A 24,231-nucleotide genomic window follows, 5' to 3' on the forward strand; every position below is an offset into this window, starting at 1 on the left:
ACTTCCTGTTATTTCTTGGATTTTGTCATTTTGGTCGTGGCCAAATAAATATAATTAGTGTAAAATTCCGCGACGTCACAAGCTATGCGCAAATAAATAACACAAATACACCTGGAAGGTTATTTTTGTTGAAACATTTTTTTAGCACTTTCCATGATATTAGCATATGTACAGGTCATGTGACCTGACGTATTCCTAGATTTTTTTATCATATGGTTGTTATCACCAATGTTATTTTTGCTCGGTAATATATAGAAAATAACTTACAAGCAAAATTGCAAGAAAAAACCGGGGCCCATGACCCTATTACATTAACATATTGCGATCATACATATTAGGCTACTTTCTTCACGGTGCTTGAAAGCAAATGTGCCTTAAAAGTACTAACTTAATATAACACTTGACACATTTCCATATGAATTGGCAGCCTTTGGTGCTGTCCACTCCTGTTCACGAAGCGTATGCTGAAGTCTGTGTGTTTATCAGTAGCCCATAACCACGTATAAAACATGGAAACCTGGCTGAAAATCGTGTTACCTGTTTTATTGTTTATGTCCGGGTTAATTAGTTATCCGGCTTGCGTGAATGGGAAGTTGCAGCCCACTTTACAGGAGGTGAGTTCTGACATTAGTAGACAGTCTTGCACAGTGTATTAAAATAAGACTGAGGGTTTCGAGCTCCCAGTGTTGTGCTGTTTTCAATTGTCCCAACGACCTTCGGTCATCGCCACGTTACGATTAGTGAATCTCGACTCCCGCTGTCACGCTGAATGATACAGTTACACCAACGTGTCCGTCAATTACAATATACGTGTAACCAGGGCAATAAATTAATCACAGAAAATTATAATTATAATAACATTCATTTCGCTGTTCATTCTGTTCATTCTGTATTACTTTTTATTGCTTATAGTTCTTACAGTTTTCTATGGTGTACAGGTAGTATGTTTCATAACAACTAAAACAGTCTGACCAATGAACCCAACGATTTTCTTGTTTTCTTTGCATGAATGATAGACAAAAGACAATTGCGAAAATGAAAGTTTCAAAAGTGTAATAATGGAATAGTTCGTTAATTATTTACTTGCGTATTTGTTCATGAAGCGTAGCCGTGTGCGTTTCTGATTTTAAAAACACAATGCATGTGCTTAAAATGTGTGTACGAAAGATATTTCTGATGATAAGCATTTGTTTTACAAACTGACTGAAGAATTCTGATGTGAGTTTCAGACAATTACTGAGATTTACATACATGTAAGTTTTAGATGGATTGTGTGTACACTAACACGCCATTTTACATCATCGTGACTTGCTTCGCAGTCTTTGGGGCGAAACGTTGCAAATGGATGCATAATGAGCGCTCATCACAAGGTAAGCTGGTAGCGAGAATAAAGTATACCTCGATGGTTTTGACATGTATCATATACTTTTGTGACAACCAGCCATATTTAATTTAGTAATTACGTCAGATTTCATCAAAATGTGCTTGATTTGTTCAAAACTTGTCTTTGTTGAAATTACTCATACTGTCAGTGGTGTTAACAACGCATTAATTGTAGTGGTTGGTACTGTCCGGGGCTTTATTTTTAATGGGCAAACCAGTAAATCCCTGGGAGTACAGTTTAATCGTAAAATTGTCTTCTTCATCCGGTATACCGAGAAATGTACTTGGTGTCCAACATATGTGTGCTGTAAGTGTGTTGTTCTTCCAAGTTGAAATTAATTAACATTGTTTTTAATTAAGTTTGGCTACGAATGAATAACTGCGGTGCTGTAAGGTAACCGCGACGACAACAGTTTTTAGCCGCATTTACCACTTAAAGCAATTTGTAAACCCTTATACATTTTGTATCAACTAAAATGTTCCAACAGAACATGTTGTTGTCTTAAGAACTGTTTCAGAAACAGGAACGCCTACATAAATATATGACCCGAGGCACACTACATAGTTTCATGGTGGTAAAATGATACAGTGTGTCGTCTCAAGAAATAACATTCTAACAATGTGTAAGCAAAAAACAAACATAAAAAGCACTTAGCTGGAACTTAGCCCGAAGGCGATTCAGTTATCTTTTTGGAGTTAGGTCTCCGGGGACAGAAGTCCCGAGGTGAAGGTTAGTGTGACGAGTACACCGATTTTGAGAATTATTCGGACAGTCAGTTAGTTAACAAACTGGCTTGCAGCTTTGCGAAACGGCGCCATTCCGCTGACACGCCCACATTATAGACCAATTCATTATCCAGACAAGGCCAACGCACATTTTTAAAAATGATACACGGACAAGTTATTTCGACGTGTCGCACATTAATCGACTGCAGCCAGATTGGAACTTGTTAAACTACACCACCAGCTTACTATGCATCACGATTTACTAAAAACTGCAGTTAGGAGAGGATCCTGCGATTCAGATCAGTCTGCATTTTCTACCACCAAGTACCACTGACTAAAATGAACGTGGGTTATACATTTGTGCACTGTGTAAGTACACGACTTTAATGACGTGTGTCGAAGTATATAGAGTCTGACATAATTTGACCCGTAGTATTCTTACTAATGTACTTACCAAACACCGAGGTTGTACTAAACCAAAGACCTGGGCGTGTTATTAACTTCTATCTTACAGGTTGCTGTATCAGAGGTCAAAAAACAAGACGATTTGCCCCAAGGTATAGTATATTTTGTTATATTACACCACACACTGCATTCATTCAACAAATACCGCCTCTGCGCATGACAACACGAGTTACGATGTTAAGTGTTTCAAAACAGAAAGTTCTATCTAAAATATAAATTGTTGCTAAAGAAGGTGGTTTTTATTTATATACGAGTCATGAACACTGATAATATATATGGTAACACAATACTGTGAGGAAATAATGTCGCGACATGCCCAGGTTAAAACACAGTGCTATTGATGGACACTACTGTATTATATTACCCAGTTACGACGAATTACTGCTGTGAATACTGTTTGAACACATAATTAAGCACAGTATTTTCTGGCAATAGAGTTTCTTCTGATGTACAATGCAATTGACGTGCCGTTAACATTAACGTGTAACGGGGTCATTAGCTCAGACCACCCGCAGAGCACAAGTTTGAAACAGTCACATGATAGATTGTCTCTCGCGACAATGGCTGCTTCAAATCACGTTGTTTGCGGAACAGAGTAAACGCCATGGAATTTCACGCTCCACAGACAAATTTCGTTACGCTGACGTTCTTTTTTAAATGATGAACGTCATGTTTGTTTTTTAATCCATAATGCAATTCTTCTCCGGATTTTCACTTTGGTGTCTCAGAGTCCAGGAAACATTTGCACCAGGCACACACTGCAACTATGGTACTCTGCGTGCTAATATTGATAAGAATATGTCGAATTTATTTGTTTTCAAGTTTATAATACATTTTTGATTTCTGCATATTTAACATATCGTTATTTTTACACACAACGCTGCAGTATTTGACAAAGTAAGATTAAATTGAATAAATTTCATTTTTGAGTGATTAATAGATTTAAAAAAAAAAAATCGAAATGTTTATAGCTTGAACCAAAATTACGATATCTCAAAAACTGTTTCTCCGATCTACATTAAAATTTGTTTCATTACTTGTTTTCCAATTAAACCGAATTGTATATCATAAATATTAAGCGACTAAGACGATTGTGTCATTATTTCAATTTCAACTATTTATTTAAATTGGTTATGACATGATCTCAACAGTGATAACATACTTGTAATTTTTCTGTTAGGGAACATCATAGGGTCATCAAATATAAAAGTTGCCGGGTGCATGATAACCCTATCTCACGGACTAGCGTAGGTTTATCGTTTTGACAGATCATATAATATTTAAATTTCGCGATTTGGTAATCTCCATCGTATAAGGGCACTTTCACCAAGTAAGTGAAATTCGCCATTAAATCCGACAGTAGATAAGTCGTGACGATAGGAAAAGTATTTGTTTGTAATATTTGTGTACTGTTTGTTTATACAGCTGGTATACGAATACGGAGACAGGAAACGTTGTATATTTGGGTGCTAGTAGAGAATTCTGAGGTAAATATCTTTGTATTATCAATTTGACCAACAATAACGTTTTGGCATGTTATCGCACCAACACGCATGCGCATTCTCTGTCTTCCTCAGTCTGTTGGGTGACGTATTTACTGCGTCATATTCATGGAGCTAAAAAAGACCTCCATGGTCATATTAAACTTATCGACATGTTTATCAACAGTGTTCGGTGACCTGTGGAGAGGGGTTCAAAAGGCGGAATGTCCGATGTCTGGACTTGGTCACGCGACTGACAGTTAACGATACGTATTGTAACCAGACCAATAAACCACAAAGGGAGATACATAGCTGCAATACAGGAATCGAATGTCTTAACTACTATGACTATATTGTAGAGCAATGGTCAACGGTATGTACACATACTAACCCTATATGGGGTTCAAGTACACGTTCGATACGCAATCTTGAAATTCGGTTTACAATTTGACCCAAAAAGACGTTAATTATAGGACGGTGGTCTTCGAACCAATCGTTGGCAAGAGTTTCACGTTTTTGATTGCATTGCCCTCATGATCCGCAACCATTTTCCATTAACTCAAAATTCTTTAATTTTAAGCTCTGCATTTCTACTTTACAATGGACATTGGTATAGGGTGGGTGATTGTCTTAGGACCGCCGTTTTTAATTGAATACGGCATGAGTTCAATACATTAGTTACAGTATACCTTGTGAGAAATTAGAGATTTGAATTTCTAGAGCCGTTTATTCATATCTACTGTAAGCTATATGTGTTTAATTAACAGTGTTCAGCAACTTGCGGATACGGTATACAGGAATCAGAAATATTCTGCGTAGATCTATTGTCCGAGCAAGTAGTAAACGAAACATACTGTAACGACCAGAACGTAACACGACCGAATAACACACGCCGATGTTGGAACCAAGAATGTCCAAGTGGTTACAAGTATATTACTGGTCGTTGGTCTCGGGTGAGTGAGACAATGTTGTATTCATGATATGGTTGTCACCCTGTTGATCTGAAAAAGTATACCATGAACATGAGTCTGATCACTAAAATTAGCGTACTGCGTTAAATAACTCACATTCCTAATTAGCCTGACAAGTTGGCGTAAGGTGCAGCAGTCCAGGGCGCCACCTACGCCAACTTGTCAGGCTGATTACTATATCGCATAGACCATTTTCCCTGAAGTAGCAAAACTGGGGTGCAAAAATACTCCTGCTTTGTCATGGCGGAAAATATAAACACGTCAGTTTACTGATAGTCGATAACAAAGAATTATATTTTTGTTACGTCAATTGGTACACCCAGAAGCACAATATCACGCGTGCAAATTTATGTTACGCCCCAATTTCGCATGCGCGCGCATGCGAAAAGCCGTATCTTCGACTTCCGGGAAAGTCGTCTATAGTTGTATGCAGTTGTGTCATGACACTTTCTGTTTTATTATAGGCGGTATGTTTTTGTTTTTCATTTTTCCTTCCCCCATTATGCGTTGTTTTGTTGTATCAAAGACACTAGTGTCTTTGGTTGTTTGTTGTATGTCGTTATAAGTTTTTGTGTTGTGTTGTGTTATTACTATTATTTCGTACAGCCAATACACCATTACTTATAATAAATATTTATATTTAAAGAAAAAGAAGAAATATTCACAACTAGATATTCGCTTTTTATTATTATAGTGTTCGGAATTAGGGGTACGAATCCGAACTGTTCACTGTGTCAATGTGAGTACGGAAATGCAAGTGGAAGACGAATATTGCAGCGATTTTAAAAAGCCGTCTAGTGTGGATAATTTTACCTGCATTCCCGTTGAAAGGTATACTCATTATTATTTGTCGAGGAATAGTTATCCTGAATATTGGGTCGCGGCGTAGTTATCCTGAATATTGGGTCGCGGCGTAGTTATCCTGAATATTGGGTCGCGGCGTAGTTATCCTGAATATTGGGTCGCGGCGTAGTTATCCTGAATATTGGGTCGCGGCGTAGAATGGCCCAGTCGTGGAAATTTTATTGTTTTATGTAATAATTCATCGAAGAACAAGTTTTTAGAATCTCCCGCGTTGCGGCATCGAACCAAGATGTAAGAAAGAATTATAAAATTGCCACGGTTGCGGCGTAATTATCAAGAGTAAATATTGTTGACTTTTCACATCTCACAGGGACGAATATTATTACATCACCGGTGACTGGGGTGACTGTGACTGTCACACTGATACACACAGAAGACTGGTTGCCTGCGTTCATATTTACAATTCCAGTGTAGTACTATCGAACTATACAGAATGTGACCAAGCAGGATTGCTGAGGCCTATAGAATCAATGAACTGTACGCCATCGGAGTGTTTAGGAACTTGGAAGACAACATTATGGGCACTGGTAAGTAACGGCCCGGATGTCACGTGATCACTTGATTTCACCACGATGTTATTTTGTTACGATTTGTACACTGTGAATCACAGTTAGTTGGCGTGTGTTGTCTGGCGGTAGAAAGATAGGGAAAGTTATGAAACCACACTTTTCGACATTTTCGTCTACAGAAAATCTGAGCAAAAAAATTACAGTTTTAATGGTGATGTAATAATGAGGTATTCTTCCAATTAAAATAATAAATCGCTAGATTTCGACATCTGATGGCATTTCGGCATTTTTTGTTTATAAAACGATGATTAACAGCGACCCTGGGACACTGAGGATGTATGTTTTGTTGTGTCTGCGTTTAACTGTCGTGAACGCAAAGTGTGTTTTATTAGAAGGCGGTGCTACTGAAATTAGACATGCCAGTAAACACCAAAACACTGGAGTAATGGTATCGCATACGCGACATATATGGGTATCATATAAACAAGGATGGCGACTTTGACTGTTGCGCAGATCAACGAGTACAAACTGGGACGTTACTAAGCTTTAATTATGTATTTTAGGTGATTGTAAGGTATCGAAGAAGTCACCGGTGGTAATTAGTGCAAGTCGAGAAAATGTGCCAGGGATTGTGGGAAAATCAATGTTTATCAACACAAATGTCGCACATGCGCGGCGCGACGACCACCGCCTTTAAAGTTGCGCATTGTACGCTTCTGTAAGCTCGCTGCGTTTATGATTTGGACACACGAATCTATCCTCGGTTTAATTGTATGTGGGTCAATTGCCAATGAATACATACTCCTCTGTTTGATTTAGGTCCGATGGTAATGATGCTTATATTTCATCAAATTTCACTCCCATTAAGTGCCCACAAACTTGCATCTCTACCTTAACTTACGTTTACCTAATAAAACACACACATGATAAATAGCCATAACTTTCTGTTTTATCCATTCAGTGCTCTGTTACCTGTGGAGCTGGTATAACATCTAGACGTGTGTACTGTGTTCTTCAAAGCGATGTTAATATTCTCTTGGACGACGAACATTGTGATAATCTTATGAAGCCATCAGCAATAAAGACCTGCCAGCACCACGACGACTGTCAAATCAGGTACGAGTAAATGTCAAGCCAATTTACATGTTCACATAATAAAGAATAATTACAGACATATTTTGATGATTTTTAAACACGACACGACATTTTCACGATGTGTATCGTGTTGTGGAACAACTACAAACAAATTGTCAATTGTTATATTTACGGTTTCCAATCATGAAAATCAATTTACATCGACTTTAGCGTCCAAAATTTGATATACCTACTAAAACATCTAATACCATTTACCTCTATTACGATATACACTTGTTCCTTTCTCTATTAATTCGGAATTTAAAAAATACCAACAAACAAACAAATAAAAGAACGTTTCTCCTATTAGTTTTCGAAAAAATGACTTTACGTGACATGTGCGAAGGAGTGTTAAGACAGAGTCAATTTAAAATCTCGCCCTCTATCGATATATAACGCATATCAACGCGTCGCGCTCTATGACGTTGTTTTGTCGCTTGTCAGAAGGTTTTTGTTTGTTTCTCGTTGTTGTAACACATTACACGAACCGGGATGTTAACAAAATGTCGATCTACCTTAAAGCGTCAAAATAGTCGCACTGAGTCGTACCTGGTGTCAATCCCATGACAACGGCACCCATGTCTTTGTCGCCATAGAGATCGTTTTGTTTTATTTTGTTCTTTGTGTATATCGCCATTCTGAACATACTGTAAATTAGTAACACGATGTCACTACCTGTTTAGTTATCAGTGGATTACAAGCAATTGGTTTCCATGTGAAGTCAACTGTGGCTTGGGAATTCAAAAACGGGACGTGAATTGCTACGGCATCGTCTATGGACGAATAATGCGAGTCAACGACACACTGTGCATTGAAGACAGACCGACCAATACGCAGATATGTAACAGCTCATGTAGCGGCGTGTGGTCTATCCTCAGTTCATGGTCCGAGGTAAGTTACCAGTCACAGCGTATGACAGATCTATTGTAATGTGAAATGTATATTCAAGAAATAACTACCCCAGAGCATACCACGAGATTTGGACACAGACACGTGTTATGTGAACTGGTCAAAATCGAGTGGTATACTTGCCTCTGGGGTGGTTATTCCTATTATATTATACCAACTTATTTTTAAGGATAATTCTGAGACATATAAGCCAAAAGTGAGAGCGCATTTCAACGATCTACTTGCTGCCATGGTTAAATGAAATGAGTCCTGGAACTATAGCATACACGAATTATAGCTACATGGAGCGGTGACAAAAATTCGGACCCATATTTCGGCTTTGCGGGGTGTATTCGTGTAGTTTGTTAACGTCAACGTTGACATGTATAAAATCATCTCAATCGATATCGTTTCAAAAGGTACAGATGCGATAAACGCCGCATGTCCTACGTGTTTTGATGATTGACACAACTTCTGAACGATCCACTGAAGACAGCAAAATAAAAGAAATTATATTATTTATCTCATACGTCTCTTTTGAACCATAAATACCAGAGTGTCGTAATGTCCTTCATTACGTGATATGGCTGTATCTCAAAATTCTAATTTTGGAGATTTCAGTTGACAGAAGAATTTAACCCTGCTGTGTGTTATTCACATTTTAACCTACTTTAAACTCGAAAAGCGTGGTTTATCGTCTATCAAACCACGACGTCGTATTCGGTCAATTAAAATGGTGGTATAATATAATCATATATAGGGGGGACATAATAGCGTGTTAAATTCTAGTACACACTGCCAGACCATATATTCTACATGACTACACCATAACCGATTAGACCACTTTCCCGGAAGTAGCAAAACTGGGGTGCAAAAATAGACCTGCTTTGTCATGGCGGATAATACAAGCATGTCAGTTTACTGATAGTCGATAAAAAAGAATTATAATTTTGTTACGTCAATTGGTACACCCAGAAGCACAATATCACGCGTGCAAGTTGACGTTACACCCCAATTTTGCATGCGCGCGCATGCGAAAAGCCGTAACTTCGACTTCCGGGAAAGTTGTCTTTTGAACGTCACTGTCACGCTCTGCCACTAGAGGGCATAATTCCTACTTATTTCATTTTAACTATGACGTAAGCCAGCAAAGACTCTACCTGTAACCATATATATGTACTAATTTCTACTGATTATTTGTGTTACTTAACTAGTGTTCGACAACATGTGGCGAAGGCATCCAAGTTCGCAGTGTTGTCTGTGAATACCCTGCTGCGGCTAATATCGAGCCTGGTTTTGTGGAATGCAATATCGATGATAGACCAAAAACAACACGGGAATGTAATCTTGGAACGTGCTTTTTTGAAGGTATAAATGTTAAGCTTAGTTACACACTTAAGTTACATTAGCGAAGGAGCACATACATGCAAATAACAATGTATTATTTAACCATTGTTATAGATGTGTAATCGTGTAGTCTCGATGTGCAAGTGGAGTATTTATATACCGTACCTATAATCCTGGTCGTTTGAATAATAAATATATCATCTTCACATCTTATTCCATTTCATTTTTATAAAAGTCAAGACCTTAGACTCTTACCACTATCACTATAGTTAGAACAGTGAAAGCGATAACGAGAGAATAGAACACTATGGAAATCTTGTGGCGCTCTCGATCTCAACGAGATCTCGGTGAAAGCGATAACGAGAGAATAGAACACTATGGAAATCTCTTGGCCCTCTCGATCTCAACGAGACCTCGATGGCCATTTGCGTCTAATTTTTATTTAACCACCAGTTCTCTCTTTTCATCACAAAATAGTCCCGTTTATAGTCTGCACCTTTCTTCAGAAGATTGGAACAAAAGTAGCCAAATGTTTGAGTAAAAAACTGAGAATTGATTCAAATTTTGTCTGTTGGCTCCAAAATCAGTGTTACTTTTCCAGAAATATTGAAGAATATAAACAAAAGTGCAGACAAATTTAGGCGAGAAGGTCTGGTGGTGAAAGGGTTAAGGAATAACCACTCCCAGAAGCGAGAATACTACGAGATTTTGACCAGTTTCACGTCATATACGCACTAGCGACGGTGAAGTGAACTGGTCAAAATCGAGTGGTATAGTCGCCTCTTTTTATTTTAAGGGTAACATGCGAAACAGCATATATATGCAAATTTGATACAGCATATATATGCAAATTTGATACAGCATATATATGCAACCGCGGTTAAATGAAATGGAACCTAGAACTAGCAGAGCCAATCACCTTAGTCGGCAACTATTTCTGGCGTCGTTTGCGAAATTCCGAGAAAAAAAAAATGTTTTCTCATGCATCGCTTTTGAACCTTTTGAACTTTTCTTATTTACGGGCTACGTCTGTAGCGCAAAATGTTATGTTTGCCGATTTTTTTGGACAGATTGAACCATTCTGTTTGCGGCGTACTTCTAAAACACAAACCGTCATATATCGTCTAATCAACCACGGATTGCATAATTAAAAACATACTCTCGGCCAATCGCAACGGCGTATTTAGGCTAATAAAATGTTCGTATAATATAATATTCATGTTACATGGGGATGCATTATGTTTACCTTACAGAGCTATGTAGCAGCAATCCTTGTTTACACGGAGGAACCTGCTATGTAGAATATGACGAATACTATTGTGTATGTCCTTCGAGGTGGACAGGTGGTAACTGTGAAACTAGTAAGAACTTGATTTAATCTTTACTTGTGATTTTTTTTAAATCAATCACATCTTGGTATAATAATTTCCCTGTGTTTATTTATTACGCTACAGTCGTCGCCGCTCGTCCTGTTCGATATGGGACCCATAATAACTTATAGAACGCGTGCAGAATATATTGTTTGTTCACATTCAGTTCGAACGCGCACTGCGTGAAGACTGTAGTGTATTAATATATCAGAAAATCCGATTCACTGTTGACAGGATTTAACTGTGATGATAGTACGTGTATGAACGGAGGATCGTGTAAAACTGATGGCATGGACGACGGTATATGTTCCTGTGTCACTGGCTGGTCCGGAGAAGTCTGTGAATTAGGTGACGTATTTTTTCTTGATACATACAAATGGAACATATATATGTATATGCGTATATGTACTTGCAATATACACGCTATTTTGTCCTATGCTGTATTATTGAGTTGCATGTTCACGTGTCTCTAACTAATTACTAGGCACGTGTTGTATGTAATAAGTTAAGCACGGGTTGTCCTGCGTAATACCAAAGTCTACAGCGAATATCCCCGGGCATATTATAAGAAGCAATCGCTTAGAACGAGGACGTCTTGATTACGAACTTAACACATCAGAAAGCTTATTGCATTGTTTTGTGAACTGTTTCCAAAGTGACATTATTTCGTCGACACTTTGAATACCGTCGATTGGTTGCCCTCATTTCGGTTAAACAGCGTAAAAATTGCCTAACCTCACATGACCACGGACTGACCAATCACATTGCATCACAGAATATGTTCGTAGTAAAATACTGGTAAATACTTTATGCTCTGTTACCCGATTTATATACCGTAACATTCACCTGTCCATCTGACGAAGCTTCTGTCGTCATCATTGCAGATATTGAACCACCTACATTGCAAGCCTGTCCGACCAATTTAAAAATAGAAACAGAGCGGAACAAGCGTACTGGGTCAGTTATTTGGAATGAACCCATCTATACAGACAACTCTCCGCATGTCTGGCTTACAACCTCCCATGAACCGGGGTCGAATTTTAAAATTGGGGCGACGACGGTGGTGTACTCAGCTGTTGATCAAGCGGGCAACACAGCCGAGTGTTCCTTTGTTGTTCGCGTTGAAGGTATGTTCATTAAGGTAGTCTGCTACCACTAAAAAACAGGAATCCTTGAAATCCAGCAAGAAGTGTTGAGTTACTGTAATGTTCAAAATTCTGAAATAAAAATATTGGTTCACTAAACTAATTTTTCCATAAAACGACCTGAAATATTGATAAAAAAAGGGCTTACAACTGGTTCCTATGGAAGAAACATTCCATCATATCTCATATTCGGTGACCTATGCTTAAAAAATGATATGTCGTGTTATGAGGGGTACATATGGCTGTCAGGAAGTATTGGAAAAATTTGAATATTATCCATGAAATAATGTGTTTACATGGAATCCTATGGAAAATGATCCAATACTAGTATGGCCGCTTTTTAGATTAGTTTGCATATGTATTCTTGGAAACACATCCTTCTTTCTTCGTGAAAACTTTAAATATGAATGAAGTTCATGTATGTGAATCATTACACAACAATTTTTGGATGATTTACTGTGATCAATTTTTTTCATGTTTAGTCGCAACGCATGAATTGGTACAACAAATGATGTCATATCATACGATTTATCTGAAGAGATGATCAGATTATTCAGATTTGTGAACTGGTCTTAACCATATTTCAATGTATAAATATAACATATGGTTTTGTCTATTCTATTCTATCAAAATGATTAAGTGTGTTTTATTGGAATTCACAGACAACCAAAAACCCAGCATAACTGGTTGTCCTAACGATGTTTTAAAAGCGATCGACACTAGTGATTCACTAAACGGTGTTTTAGTTAGCTGGGATGTCCCGGATGCAGAAGACAACTCCGGTAGTGTCACCATGACTAGTACTCACGACCCGTTTGATCTGTTCTCGCTTGGTGTAAGTCAAGTTACATATCAAGCCAGTGATGCGTCAGGAAATATTGCACGTTGTTCATTTCAAGTTACAGTTGAGACTCTTTCAGGTAAGTTTATTATTATATGTCTGGTGTTAGAAAAGCCAGAATGAGAATTTAAAGTTCCATTAGAGCCCGAAAAGTATTTAAATGTTGTCAAAATTATTTCCCATATATACAGTTGTATACTTTGGCACAACTTGAATAAAATTAGCTTTTTCTATTGTAAGAATGGACCGTATCTATTAGCTCTGTGAGAGATGAATATATGGTTTCTTTGGAAACAACCCTTTGTCGAATTTCATTTATAAGTTTTGGGTGAATTCTCAAAACATTTCAGTCAGGAGGGGTTGCACATGAATACATAGTACAAGTACAAATTGGTTAGAGGCTGGCCATGAATGTTTTCATTGACTATTGATTCAATGTAAGATAACTAAAAAAGATAAAGACGAGTTTTCTTGATTTTTTTTTAGGAAGGGTTGTTTTTCAAACATAAACTAAATGATTGGATTTTAAGAGAAACCTTGATCGAGTTACTATAAAGTACATGTTTAATTGACCATGATTGTTCAACATTTCTAGATCCTAGGGATATTATCTAATGCCATGAGTGAATTAAAGCGCGGTAGTCGTCGCGCTGCACATGTGCGACATTTGTGTTGATAAACATTGATTTTCCCACAATCCAATGCGCTCTTCAAATGGAAATCACATGTATGAGGTTTGACCTGGGCGTGACTTGCACTGATTACCGCCGGTGACTCCTTCGATACCTTCCAATCACATGAAAATTACCTAATTACAGCTTGGAAACGTCTCAGTTCGTACTCGTTGATCTGCGCAACAGTCAAAGTCACCATCTTTGTTTATATGATACCCATATATCTCACACATGCGAAGCGCGACGACTACCGCGCTTTAACAATTTGCTGCAAATTTAAGAAATATTGAGAGAGAAAGTTAGACAAACTTGCTAAATTATTCCCTCACAACTTTGGTTTTGATAAAGCAGATTTTTTAACTCTTCAGACCTCCGAAACCTAATAAACTTATTCAAACTTATTTTTTTATATGACTAACATTTGATGGTGACAAAATGAAGGGTAACATTCGAAATGTATGTCATCTGCTATAGTCAAAACCAAAGTAGTTTGCAAATTAGTGAGCAAGTTAGCTAACTTACGGTACTGCCTTAATATTTATTAGACTTGCTGTAGGACCCAATTTTTTGTTTTTCCAAAAACAAATTAGATTTGATTTTAGAATGCTCATTTATTAACAACTTTACAAGTTGAGACAATTAAATACACTATAATCTGGTTTGCTCTAAAAAGTTATGTCTTAATTGCTATAAAAGTTACGATTTGAAATTATACAGCATTTACAGCATAATACATAGTGTGTCACTCATATTTACAATTTTGAGTATATATACATAAATGAGTATTACAGTAAAAAATTATTTAGAAGCTCATGATGAATGTGTTCAGTCGTAAGAATACATATTAATACAATGCTTCGTATTTTGTCGTCGTTCTGTCATTTGATATGTAAAACATCGTTACTATAATCTACGCCATCTAGCGACGAAGCCCTTCTCTGACGTAAAGGGGTGTAAAAATGCCGTTCACATCGCTGATGTTTCGATATATTGTTGTCCGTCAATGAAAACAATAATGTATTTGATTTTTATTCTGAGTGACGAACGACTGCACAACCAGAGTTGTATATTTGAAAACATTGTTTCACACATCACGGTCACTAAAACTATAACCTTTCACATACGTCAGAGAAGCGCAGAAAACGGTACTTTGGGATGATTGTTGAGACTCCTCTGAACAGTGTAACAAGATTAGCCCTACGTGTGTAACATATATAAATTTGGTTGTTCGGGATTACTTCAAAGTTGAGTTTGTATTGTTTTCTCGAATTTTCACCGGCTCGACCGGCGTTCCACAGCAGCGCGCAAAAAGCCCATAGAAATGCATGTACAGTAGTACGCGTCTTAGCAACGTGGAACGTCTCATAACGTAGCTCCGCCCCGAGGATCTCTGATATCTATAAATCGGGATGTTTATATTATATGAAATGGTATAAATACAAGTATATATCAAGTTCACATTAAATGGTGAGTCTCTATTATCTGTAATCACAACTATAAAATAGAAATATTATTATTTTTTTTGTAGATTATCCAGAAGATCAGTTGCTATATATGGAAGTGAGATTGGATATTGAATTTGACTCAGGACTTGAAGACACCGAATCGATGGGTTTTACCTTGGTAGCATCTCGTGTTGAGGCAGCGGTAAGCATTTGGGGTAGTTGTTGTTACTACCTCTGCAACATAATAGCGCCACCAGTAGGCTCCAGGCACATACCTTCTTGAAGCAGCAGCAATCTGAGTGGCAGTGCTTTCTAATTGGATACTTCTTGTGAACATATGACTCATACAACCGATGACGGGATAGCGTGCATGTCTTGTGTGCGCAGCGAACATGAATATAGTTTAAACTTATCAATATTTTTTCATGTCTCATTTCAGTGGTAGCACCTTCTAATTTTACACATTTAGTAGAAATTACGATGTCAACCACAGTTAATGCAGATATAACAAACAATCCATCATCATTTGCGTCCTTGCTTTATAAGCGTTTCTACGTCAGCACGTACATGACATAGTCACGCTTTTCTGCCCTCAGTTGTATGCTATGTCAAAGCTATTTCGTTATCTCCCCCACAGAAAAAAAAGATATTTTTAAAGGGAACCTCAATCCAAACAACATAATGACCCCTAAAGAAAAAGCTCCACAAATTTAGGAGAATGCAATTTACAGTTTTGTTGTATCACTTTTCATTCTCTAGATATTCCACTTTTCATCAGTATTACGTAGTCAGCCATCTTAATTTTCAAGCAAAGGATTATGGGTAGAGTATGACATCATAGAATCTGTTGTCAGAAATTGAGAAAATGATTTCATCTATAACTTCAAAAGTTGAACTTCAAATTGGCTGAAAGTTTAGAAATTGGTAGCATACATGTACTGGTGCCATCCATGCTTATAAAATAGTTGTCATGGAAACAGAACTGAAAATATTTATTTTTATGTTTTTCTACCAAATGCTAAAATTTCCTTATATTGTATACAATTTACCAACGTGAGTAGGTTATATAGGTGATATATCACATGTTGAGTGCAAAAAGGGGACAAAAAAGTGATATTCTATATTTCACAACTAAAATATTGATTTTTATTTTTTTAACGTTTTCAACAATATCTTCACTTTATGTGTATTTGTAAAATTCCCATTTCCATTACTATAATTATGTACATGAGTAATATGTATAACGAAAATTTGAACTAATTCGCATCAGTATTTCTCATGTTATAGATGAAATAATTTTCTCAATTTCTGACAACAGATTCTATGATGTCATACTTTACCCATAATCCTTTGCTTGAGAATCAAGATGGCTGACTACTTATTAACGATGAAAAATTGAATATCTAGAGAATGAAAACTGTTATAAAAAAGTGTAAATTGCATTCTCCTAAATTTGTGGAGCTTTTTCTTTACGGGTCATTATGTTGTTTAGATTGAGGTTCCCTTTAAGTTTGAACATATTTCATGAGTTATTTGCGCTGTTTGCGCTGAATGTAGGTATTTTTCTGACTGGAGACTGAAAAAGTTGGTCTCTTTCGAGATTCCACGGCTGATAAAAACTAAACCCTTTTGACATTCATGTCACGGTGACGTTCTTTGATCAATATATTATTTTCGATGTTCCCATTCTTCTAATGTGTGTTTATAATAGTACATACTTTATCTAAAATTTAAACTTCATCTCAACATATAATTGTTCACCTTTCTTCAATAGTTTACCGTAAATTTGCTACGCTGTTCATTTCTTTGTAGGTCACGCTTCTTCTCCGTGATTCTAGTATAAGTGGATTTCTACTTGCCACAGTGACGCGGCTAAGGTCGGAACTACATTCATACTACATTTTGTAATTTGATTTTTAGTTTTAGACATTGCTCGTTCGTTTTAATGGATTTCTAGTACTAAGACCACAAAAGTCTCCCAATTATATATAAATACGAGTATGTTGAACTGTTTTTCTTTGATATTTTCAGTCAATTGACAGACCTCGAATATCATAAAAACCACTTACAGAATGTGATCCATTTTTGACTACTGTACAGTCACCCGTGTATTAGTATTAGTGTAGATGGTGTTTATCAGTTTTGTGTTCATTTCATAAATAAACACGCTAATATTCATATTTTTCCTGAAATGACCATGTAACCGATCATTACGTGACTGTTGCTAATACAAGTAAAGCAACGACTCTGGAAATGTTTGTCGTTTTATTTCCCAACAGAAGAGGAAGCGTTATCGCCGAATTAGTCGCCATTTTTAGTCAACCTATCAGTGACGTTGTACGCATAGAAACATTGAGGACTGTCTACACGCAAGTGGATACTGGTTCCCTTGGAAACTATCCGAGTAGCAACCTAACAGCGGTTTCGGAGGATGGTGAGTACCATTCGCTTCCACAAATTATATGCGCACAATTTTTCTCGCATGTTTTATGGAGGCGTACAAAAACTCGGTACGTGTTTTTATATAACTCAGTGAGTGAGTGGGTATGTTTACAGATTTATGGAAATGCATATTATTGTTTAGAGTTAAGGCGCCCTCATCGTTGGATCGCGTTGTTCAACGTGGGACCCACGCGACGCGTGTAAATTACAAACACAGACGTGGCCATTTAAAACAAAAATAGGTGAACTTAATGTATTGATATCAGTAAACAAATTCTGACAACATACAATAGACTGGAATGTGCGTGGACACCAGAACGCGCTGTGAGTGATGGTTTTACGATTCATTCGTTTCAGGTTCCGCACGTACGATCGACTGGTGCTACGTAAAACCCTGCCCATCTGCGATGACCTGTACACTTCTCCCCAACAAATGCACGGTTTTATGTCGTCATAATGTAGATTTTTGTGAAAATGGCGGGGAATGTGTATTTGACACGACGCAGGATCTCATACACTGTCGGTATGTACTTCCCTGGTTTACATAATTATATCAATCATTCCGTCTGTTGTCATTTATAAAAAAGAAGGGTTTATCAAGTATATACTATCAACCCAATAAGCTTGTTGTTTATCTTCTATATAATCCTTAAGATCTGGCTCAAAACAAAAAAATACTGTCTTTGCGGACTCGGATTCCTCGTTTGTGAAATTTCCTAAATGTGAGACGCGCACGTGAGACAACATTTTGCAAGAATCGGATAATTGTGACACTATAGCGGAAATACAATGTTTAAGTTATACAATCGATGAAGCTTTTGCAGAGCTGCATTTTCCGATCTGGTTTGACTTTGATGGTGTTTTTAAATGGCGGTGGTCGTCGCGCAGTGCGTGTTCGAATTTTATGTAAACAAACAGTGTATTTTACAGGCGTTGTATACGTGGCTATGAGTCCCATATCGAACAAGACGCGGTGCGCCGACCACTACCCTTTAAGGTTCACCATTGATACCAATTAGCGTAAATTAATTCAGAGGCAGTTGAACTAGAGTTTCGTACGCATTTTGTAAAAAAAAAATTGACCATAATTTCTATCTCACACCATGGATTGTTTTACAGGTGTTCTACAGACTATTACGGCGTCCGTTGTGAATATTCACATAGAGCGAGTGGTAAGTGTGAATAACGTTTCTCTGCCTGTTCTTTCTAATATATATCGCCACATATAAACGTTTTCTTGTTTACCACTTCGTATGAATTGATATTGGTTAGAACATGGAAGTAGAACAAAATATTTTATCTTTATGGCTAGAATCACGAATAAAACCAGCCAATGTATCTCTGAGTAATATGTGTAGTATCCTTCCCATAAATTGCGGCCCCTAGTGATGAAGCGCTTCTGTGGTCTACTATTGCGTGAAAAGGCAGGAAGACTGTTTACAATGGTACAATAATATGTAGTCATCCGCCTTGAGATAAGTACTACATTTCAAATGACGTACGATTACGATTACACAACCAAGCATAGTTGTCGTTTCGAGCTACATCACTTAAATTCACATTTTGACTTCCCGTAACGCCACGTGACTAGGAGGTGCGATTTATATGAAAGATATATTACTACTTCCATTCCCAGGGGAGGGGTTCTCTGAATAAAACATTGTACGCAAGCTGAAGTAAACAACGCGTAAAAGTGGTGTTATTTAGTTATTTGACGCGTATACGCGTGTACGGTGTTTAGGCACAGTCACTCTACTAGGAGTGACTGTGGTTTAGGTAATAAAGTGTGAAGGAATAACATGAATTCATGTTACTTCAACTTGGAAACAGTATGATTTTAGTATGTATATAGGGTATCTATTTTAAGTTTCTGCCCATAAAAAGGGGGTGTATAATTTCACAAAATACGTGTTTAGAAAAGCTTTACATCAGCATGGGTACTAGGTCTGACTTGGAGTCTTGGAGTACCCCCCCCCCCCCGGCTCCCATTGTACATTCTTACTGGCATATTCATTCGTGAAATACACACGTGTACATGTACGCAGTATATACAGTATTCACTTCGGCCGAGTCGAAGACTACGTGCCGTTTAGCTAAGGGGTTTGGTTCACATACACAGTAAAGTTTAATTTCAATATCATGGTATTTACCTTGCCAAGTATTCGATGTTATTTCTACACATTTCTTCCATTTTGATTATTAACAGCGGATACGTCTATAGTAATACATTTCGCTGTACATGTATATTAATTATGTTAATTTCAATCATTAGTATTGCTCACTTGATTTCAATTTCCTAAATCAGAAGCCGAAGCTGTCACATACATTGTAGCCGCGATGTGGGTATGTCTATTTTGTGCAGCTGTGATTATATTCGTATTTGTATATATGAGAAGGTGTTTCTGCATGGACAGGTAAGTCATACTACGCATGCGTCATTTCAGCGACCATGTCTACATTGTTTTGTCTCTTTCATCGACAATAACGTTTTACTATTATTGCAATGGTTTTGAACGACCCACTAAAATTGTACTCTTATAAGAAAGAACATAAAGGTCCAAATTCACGGCTCCTGGCAAGCGCTGCACTCACGCTTGGTCGCTGACTTTTGACAGTTGTTTCGTGTAGTAATACTAGTATACTAATGAATTGAGTCTCGACATTATTTATTTTTGAAAAAAGTACTAGTAGGCAAATCTGTCACAAAATAACAAAAATATCACCCGGGGCATATAAAGTATTAGTTCTATTCTATCCGAACTTCTAGACGATGTGTACATAGTTAAAGTTTCATGTTCATTACATTAATATCTAACGTGGATTTGAATACGTCACTCTTACTGCGGATTTCTTCTCTAAAACAGCCTACATTTGGGTTTTAAAACATCTTTGAGTGTCCATGGTTGCCAAGTAATCCTACTTACTGAAGTGTTCAGAGCTAAGATCAATTTCTTGGATTATGTATGTAATCGATCATAAATTCTTATTCGTGGATACATTAGCATATTCCGATCATTCCGAAATAAATAATGTAATTTAACCACAAGTCTCTTAATTATCCCAAAATATTCTACTAGGGTTAAACATGATGAGTCATAGGATATGATAAATTACATGCACGTATTACTATTATCACGTGACTACAATTACGCATTCTTAATATGTTATGTTATATTTAAATACAGGTTACATAAATCCAAATTAAGCAAATGGCTCAACTTCAACAAGACAGATGAGAGCACTGACGGGAGCATCTTTGAACCAAGTGATAACGAGACAGATAACACGGTTGACGAAGAAAACAATGTATACAATCACCATGACAACATCCTCGACGTCAGACTATCAAACTTTCAACTGGCTATTGAAGACAAAAACGTGCAATATCGTACCCAAACACAGACGAATGAGAAAGAAAGTATTCCTCTATGAATTACATTATGTTCATTGTTTTCTACATGCATTCTATGATTGATTTCATTCCGTTACGAATTAATAGCGTAGATTATTCCGATGCTATCAAGGCTCAACTTTATAATGATGTTTATATTTCCGCCAATTTACCAGTAAGAATTCGCATAATGTGAACCTATAATTTGTTAATTACTCTGTAATCAAATTAAATAAAAAAAATTATCAGTTATTTTCGTTGTATTTTTTTTTTATAGTATCAGAGGTACATTACTTGCGGGTCGCAACTACGGTGACATGATACCAAGATCCCGTTTCAATCTCGCTCTCGCATAAGCGTTCCAACTCAGAAAAATGCGAATGCGCATGCCCGAGGTAACTAGGATACTGGGATGTCCGGGTGGATCAAAATAGCTGCTTACGATATGACAGATTACGATAACTATATTTTTTGTACATTTTCGATGTATTACATTTTTTTCACTATGAACGTGTTTTATTACAAACCGCCTGTCATGTCAGAAGGTCGTAGCATCAGTCTCGCTATCTACGAGATGAAACTTGAATGGGATCTTGGCATGATGTCACCATACAGTACTATGCGCGTTGCAAACCACAAGTAATGTACCTCTGATAGTATAGTGATTGTGGATTCACGGGTAAAAAAAAACAAAAAATATAATATTTATCGAACATTCAACTTTTAGAAAAACAAACCTTAGAACCCCGTCGGCCGGCCAGTCACACTGGTTTCTCACTACAAGAAGTAACGAATTCCAGCTAACAGGAAATAGTAAGATTGAACCGAACAGCAAAGTCGAGTTGGAGAAAAGTAAAAAAACAATAGGTATAACAAATGGATTTGCAATTTTCCATTTCTCAAGAAACAGCGAGCGTCATTTGCGGCCCATGATCTCTCTGACTACTAATAAATATATTAATTATTCAGTTGTCTGAGCCCAAATGTACTCCAACCTGTCCTCCTGTTTAACAAGTTTGAAGTACTGGTACTCTGATTTTATTTTGCTAATGATGCGAAAAAGAAAAAATACACTGGCGAGAAAGAAATTTACGCCAGGGATGATGTGACAGAATAACAAACCATGTTGTAAAAGATCAGTAGAAATGTGAGAAATGAAACGACGGAGGGCGCCAATCAACGGATATTCTTTATAAATGTGAGTGAGAGACTCCAGGTCACCACGAAGTGGACAGTCAGCAATGTTTGTCCTGGCAAGAAAATCAGCAGTAGTGTATGCACGTCATTGTAACCCCCTCACGTTTTGTGATGGAGAAGTATAACAATCTTTGAAGTTGGGTTTAATGTCTGAACTCAAAACCAGTACACCGCGCCACACAGCGTCAAGTTTGTATGGTGACGACTATTGTTTGTAGATTGTGCTTTTTTAAGTTTGTTAAGTTCATTTCATCTGAGAGGTGTAATTGGAAACTAAGGTGACCTGGAACAGATCGTCAGGAATAGCATCACGAACAACAATCAAACTAAGGCCAAGTATGCCCTGCTGTGTATATTCACAAAAAAGGCGATGTAAAACCAGATATTATTTTTCACGCACCCTCCAAACGCCAACAGCGGCAAAATGTTTTTAAAGAAAACGTTCATTTCGCACTGGATGTCGATCTTACCATAAACAGTTGAAAGACCTTTGGAGTGAGGAAACAATATAGGGAGTTGGGTATAAATTATAAAAGCGATAACATAACTATGATGACAGCAAATTGTTTATTACGAGTCGGAATGGACGCCCTCTGTTTTAACCTGATTCCTTTATTTCAGTCCAGTTTCTGTACATGAATGTTTTTGTGTTCCCTAAGTAGGCAACCAAAAGTTTCAAGCCAGTACAGTTCCACTTATAATGTCCCTCCGACTTTTGAAAGTTGATTTTGGAATTGGACGTGATCTCATTTTTATTTTTCTATGGTTTTGGGGTAAAACTTGCATGCGTGATATTGTGCTTCTGGATGCACTAATCGATGTCACAAAAATAAAATTCCCTTCTATTGGTTATCAGCAAACCGACATGTTTGTATTTTCAGCTATTACAACGCCGGAGTATTTTTGCACCCCAGCCTCGCTACTTCCGGGAAAGTCGTCTATAATAGATAGACATAGGATTGGACATGCGATATTTGAGGCACAGTCAGTTGGCGTACATGTGATAATAAAACAAATGCAATTAATTTACTGATATTTAGTATACAAGGACAATTTTGTTCCACAGAAACCCAGCCAAGAAATTGACATGACTGTCAGTTTTACAGTAATAATAGTTTATTACGCAACTGTAATCTGCTGTGGATACGTACAGTAAGGTAAAAATAGTGTAAAATAAAACAAATAAAAATAACTACAAATTTAAAAGTTCTAATAACTACAAAAAATCAGAAAGTAATAAAAATATAGTAAATAAAGTAAAGGTAAAGGTTCTCCCTACCCAGGGGTTTATAAGGACAGAGAAATGTTATTTTCCATAATTTTTAAGAATATTATGTCTTTGTTCTTTTCACTTGAGGTAATTTCGCAGTTTTTCAGGAGGATTTTTCTTTCATTTTCAAAATGTGAGCAGCTCTGAAGAAAGTGTTTTTCATCCTCAATATCGCCTTGATCACATTTTTTACAGACTCTTTCTGCTGCTGGTAGTTTTGGTTTTCTCCTTCTCCCCAGTTCAATTTCCAAAATGTGATCACTAAGCCTGAATTTTGGTAACATTCTACGTAAGCTAAAGTTATTTATTTTATTTAGATAATTTTCAAGTTCATAGTTTATTTTAAATTGTTTATACACCTGTATGTCCTAAGTTTATTGCCTTTATTGTTGTCTCTACTACCAGTGGACGAGTTTAGCTGCTCCTTCCAAGACTGTTTGTATCGGTCTCTTAATTTCACTTTCATGATGTTTGATAACTGGCTAATATTATCTACATTATGCTGTTCTTTTGCTTCGTCCAGTTCCTAATGACTAATAATATTTTCAATATGTTTTATCCACTTTGATTTAATTGCCTTGTTTTCATTTAATGAACATTTCAGAATATTATTGTCAGCAAACATGCTAAGTCTATACCAATATTAAATTTTTGCTAGAGTTATTTTTATTCTAATTGGAAATATTCT

General features: G+C 37.0%; 1 protein-coding gene across 2 annotated transcripts; it reads left to right on the forward strand.

Moving 5' to 3' along the window:
• Positions 1 to 474: 474 nt before the first annotated feature.
• LOC102809804 (uncharacterized) lies at positions 475 to 21,328 on the forward strand. 2 transcript variants are annotated; one of them, XM_078008869.2, is made up of 21 exons: positions 475 to 614; positions 2,624 to 2,666; positions 4,000 to 4,061; positions 4,243 to 4,428; positions 4,823 to 5,008; positions 5,721 to 5,857; positions 6,201 to 6,417; positions 7,361 to 7,515; positions 8,217 to 8,424; positions 9,636 to 9,789; positions 11,022 to 11,129; positions 11,373 to 11,486; positions 12,023 to 12,265; positions 12,946 to 13,203; positions 15,327 to 15,445; positions 17,056 to 17,120; positions 17,523 to 17,677; positions 18,043 to 18,208; positions 18,805 to 18,857; positions 19,991 to 20,099; positions 20,871 to 21,328. In XM_078008869.2, exons 1-21 carry the CDS (start codon positions 510 to 512, stop codon positions 21,115 to 21,117), a joined length of 3,090 nt encoding a protein of 1,029 aa, XP_077864995.2. In that variant the 5' UTR covers positions 475 to 509; the 3' UTR covers positions 21,118 to 21,328. The 2 variants fall into 2 exon arrangements, with proteins under 2 accessions (XP_077864995.2, XP_085348231.1); XM_085492105.1 differs by lacking the exons at positions 19,991 to 20,099; positions 20,871 to 21,328 and adding an exon at positions 18,998 to 19,106.
• Positions 21,329 to 24,231: the final 2,903 nt, after the last annotated feature.

This window comes from Saccoglossus kowalevskii, chromosome 17, assembly GCF_978046115.1.
Source record: "Saccoglossus kowalevskii chromosome 17, keSacKowa6.1, whole genome shotgun sequence".
Lineage (NCBI taxonomy): Eukaryota > Metazoa > Hemichordata > Enteropneusta > Harrimaniidae > Saccoglossus > Saccoglossus kowalevskii.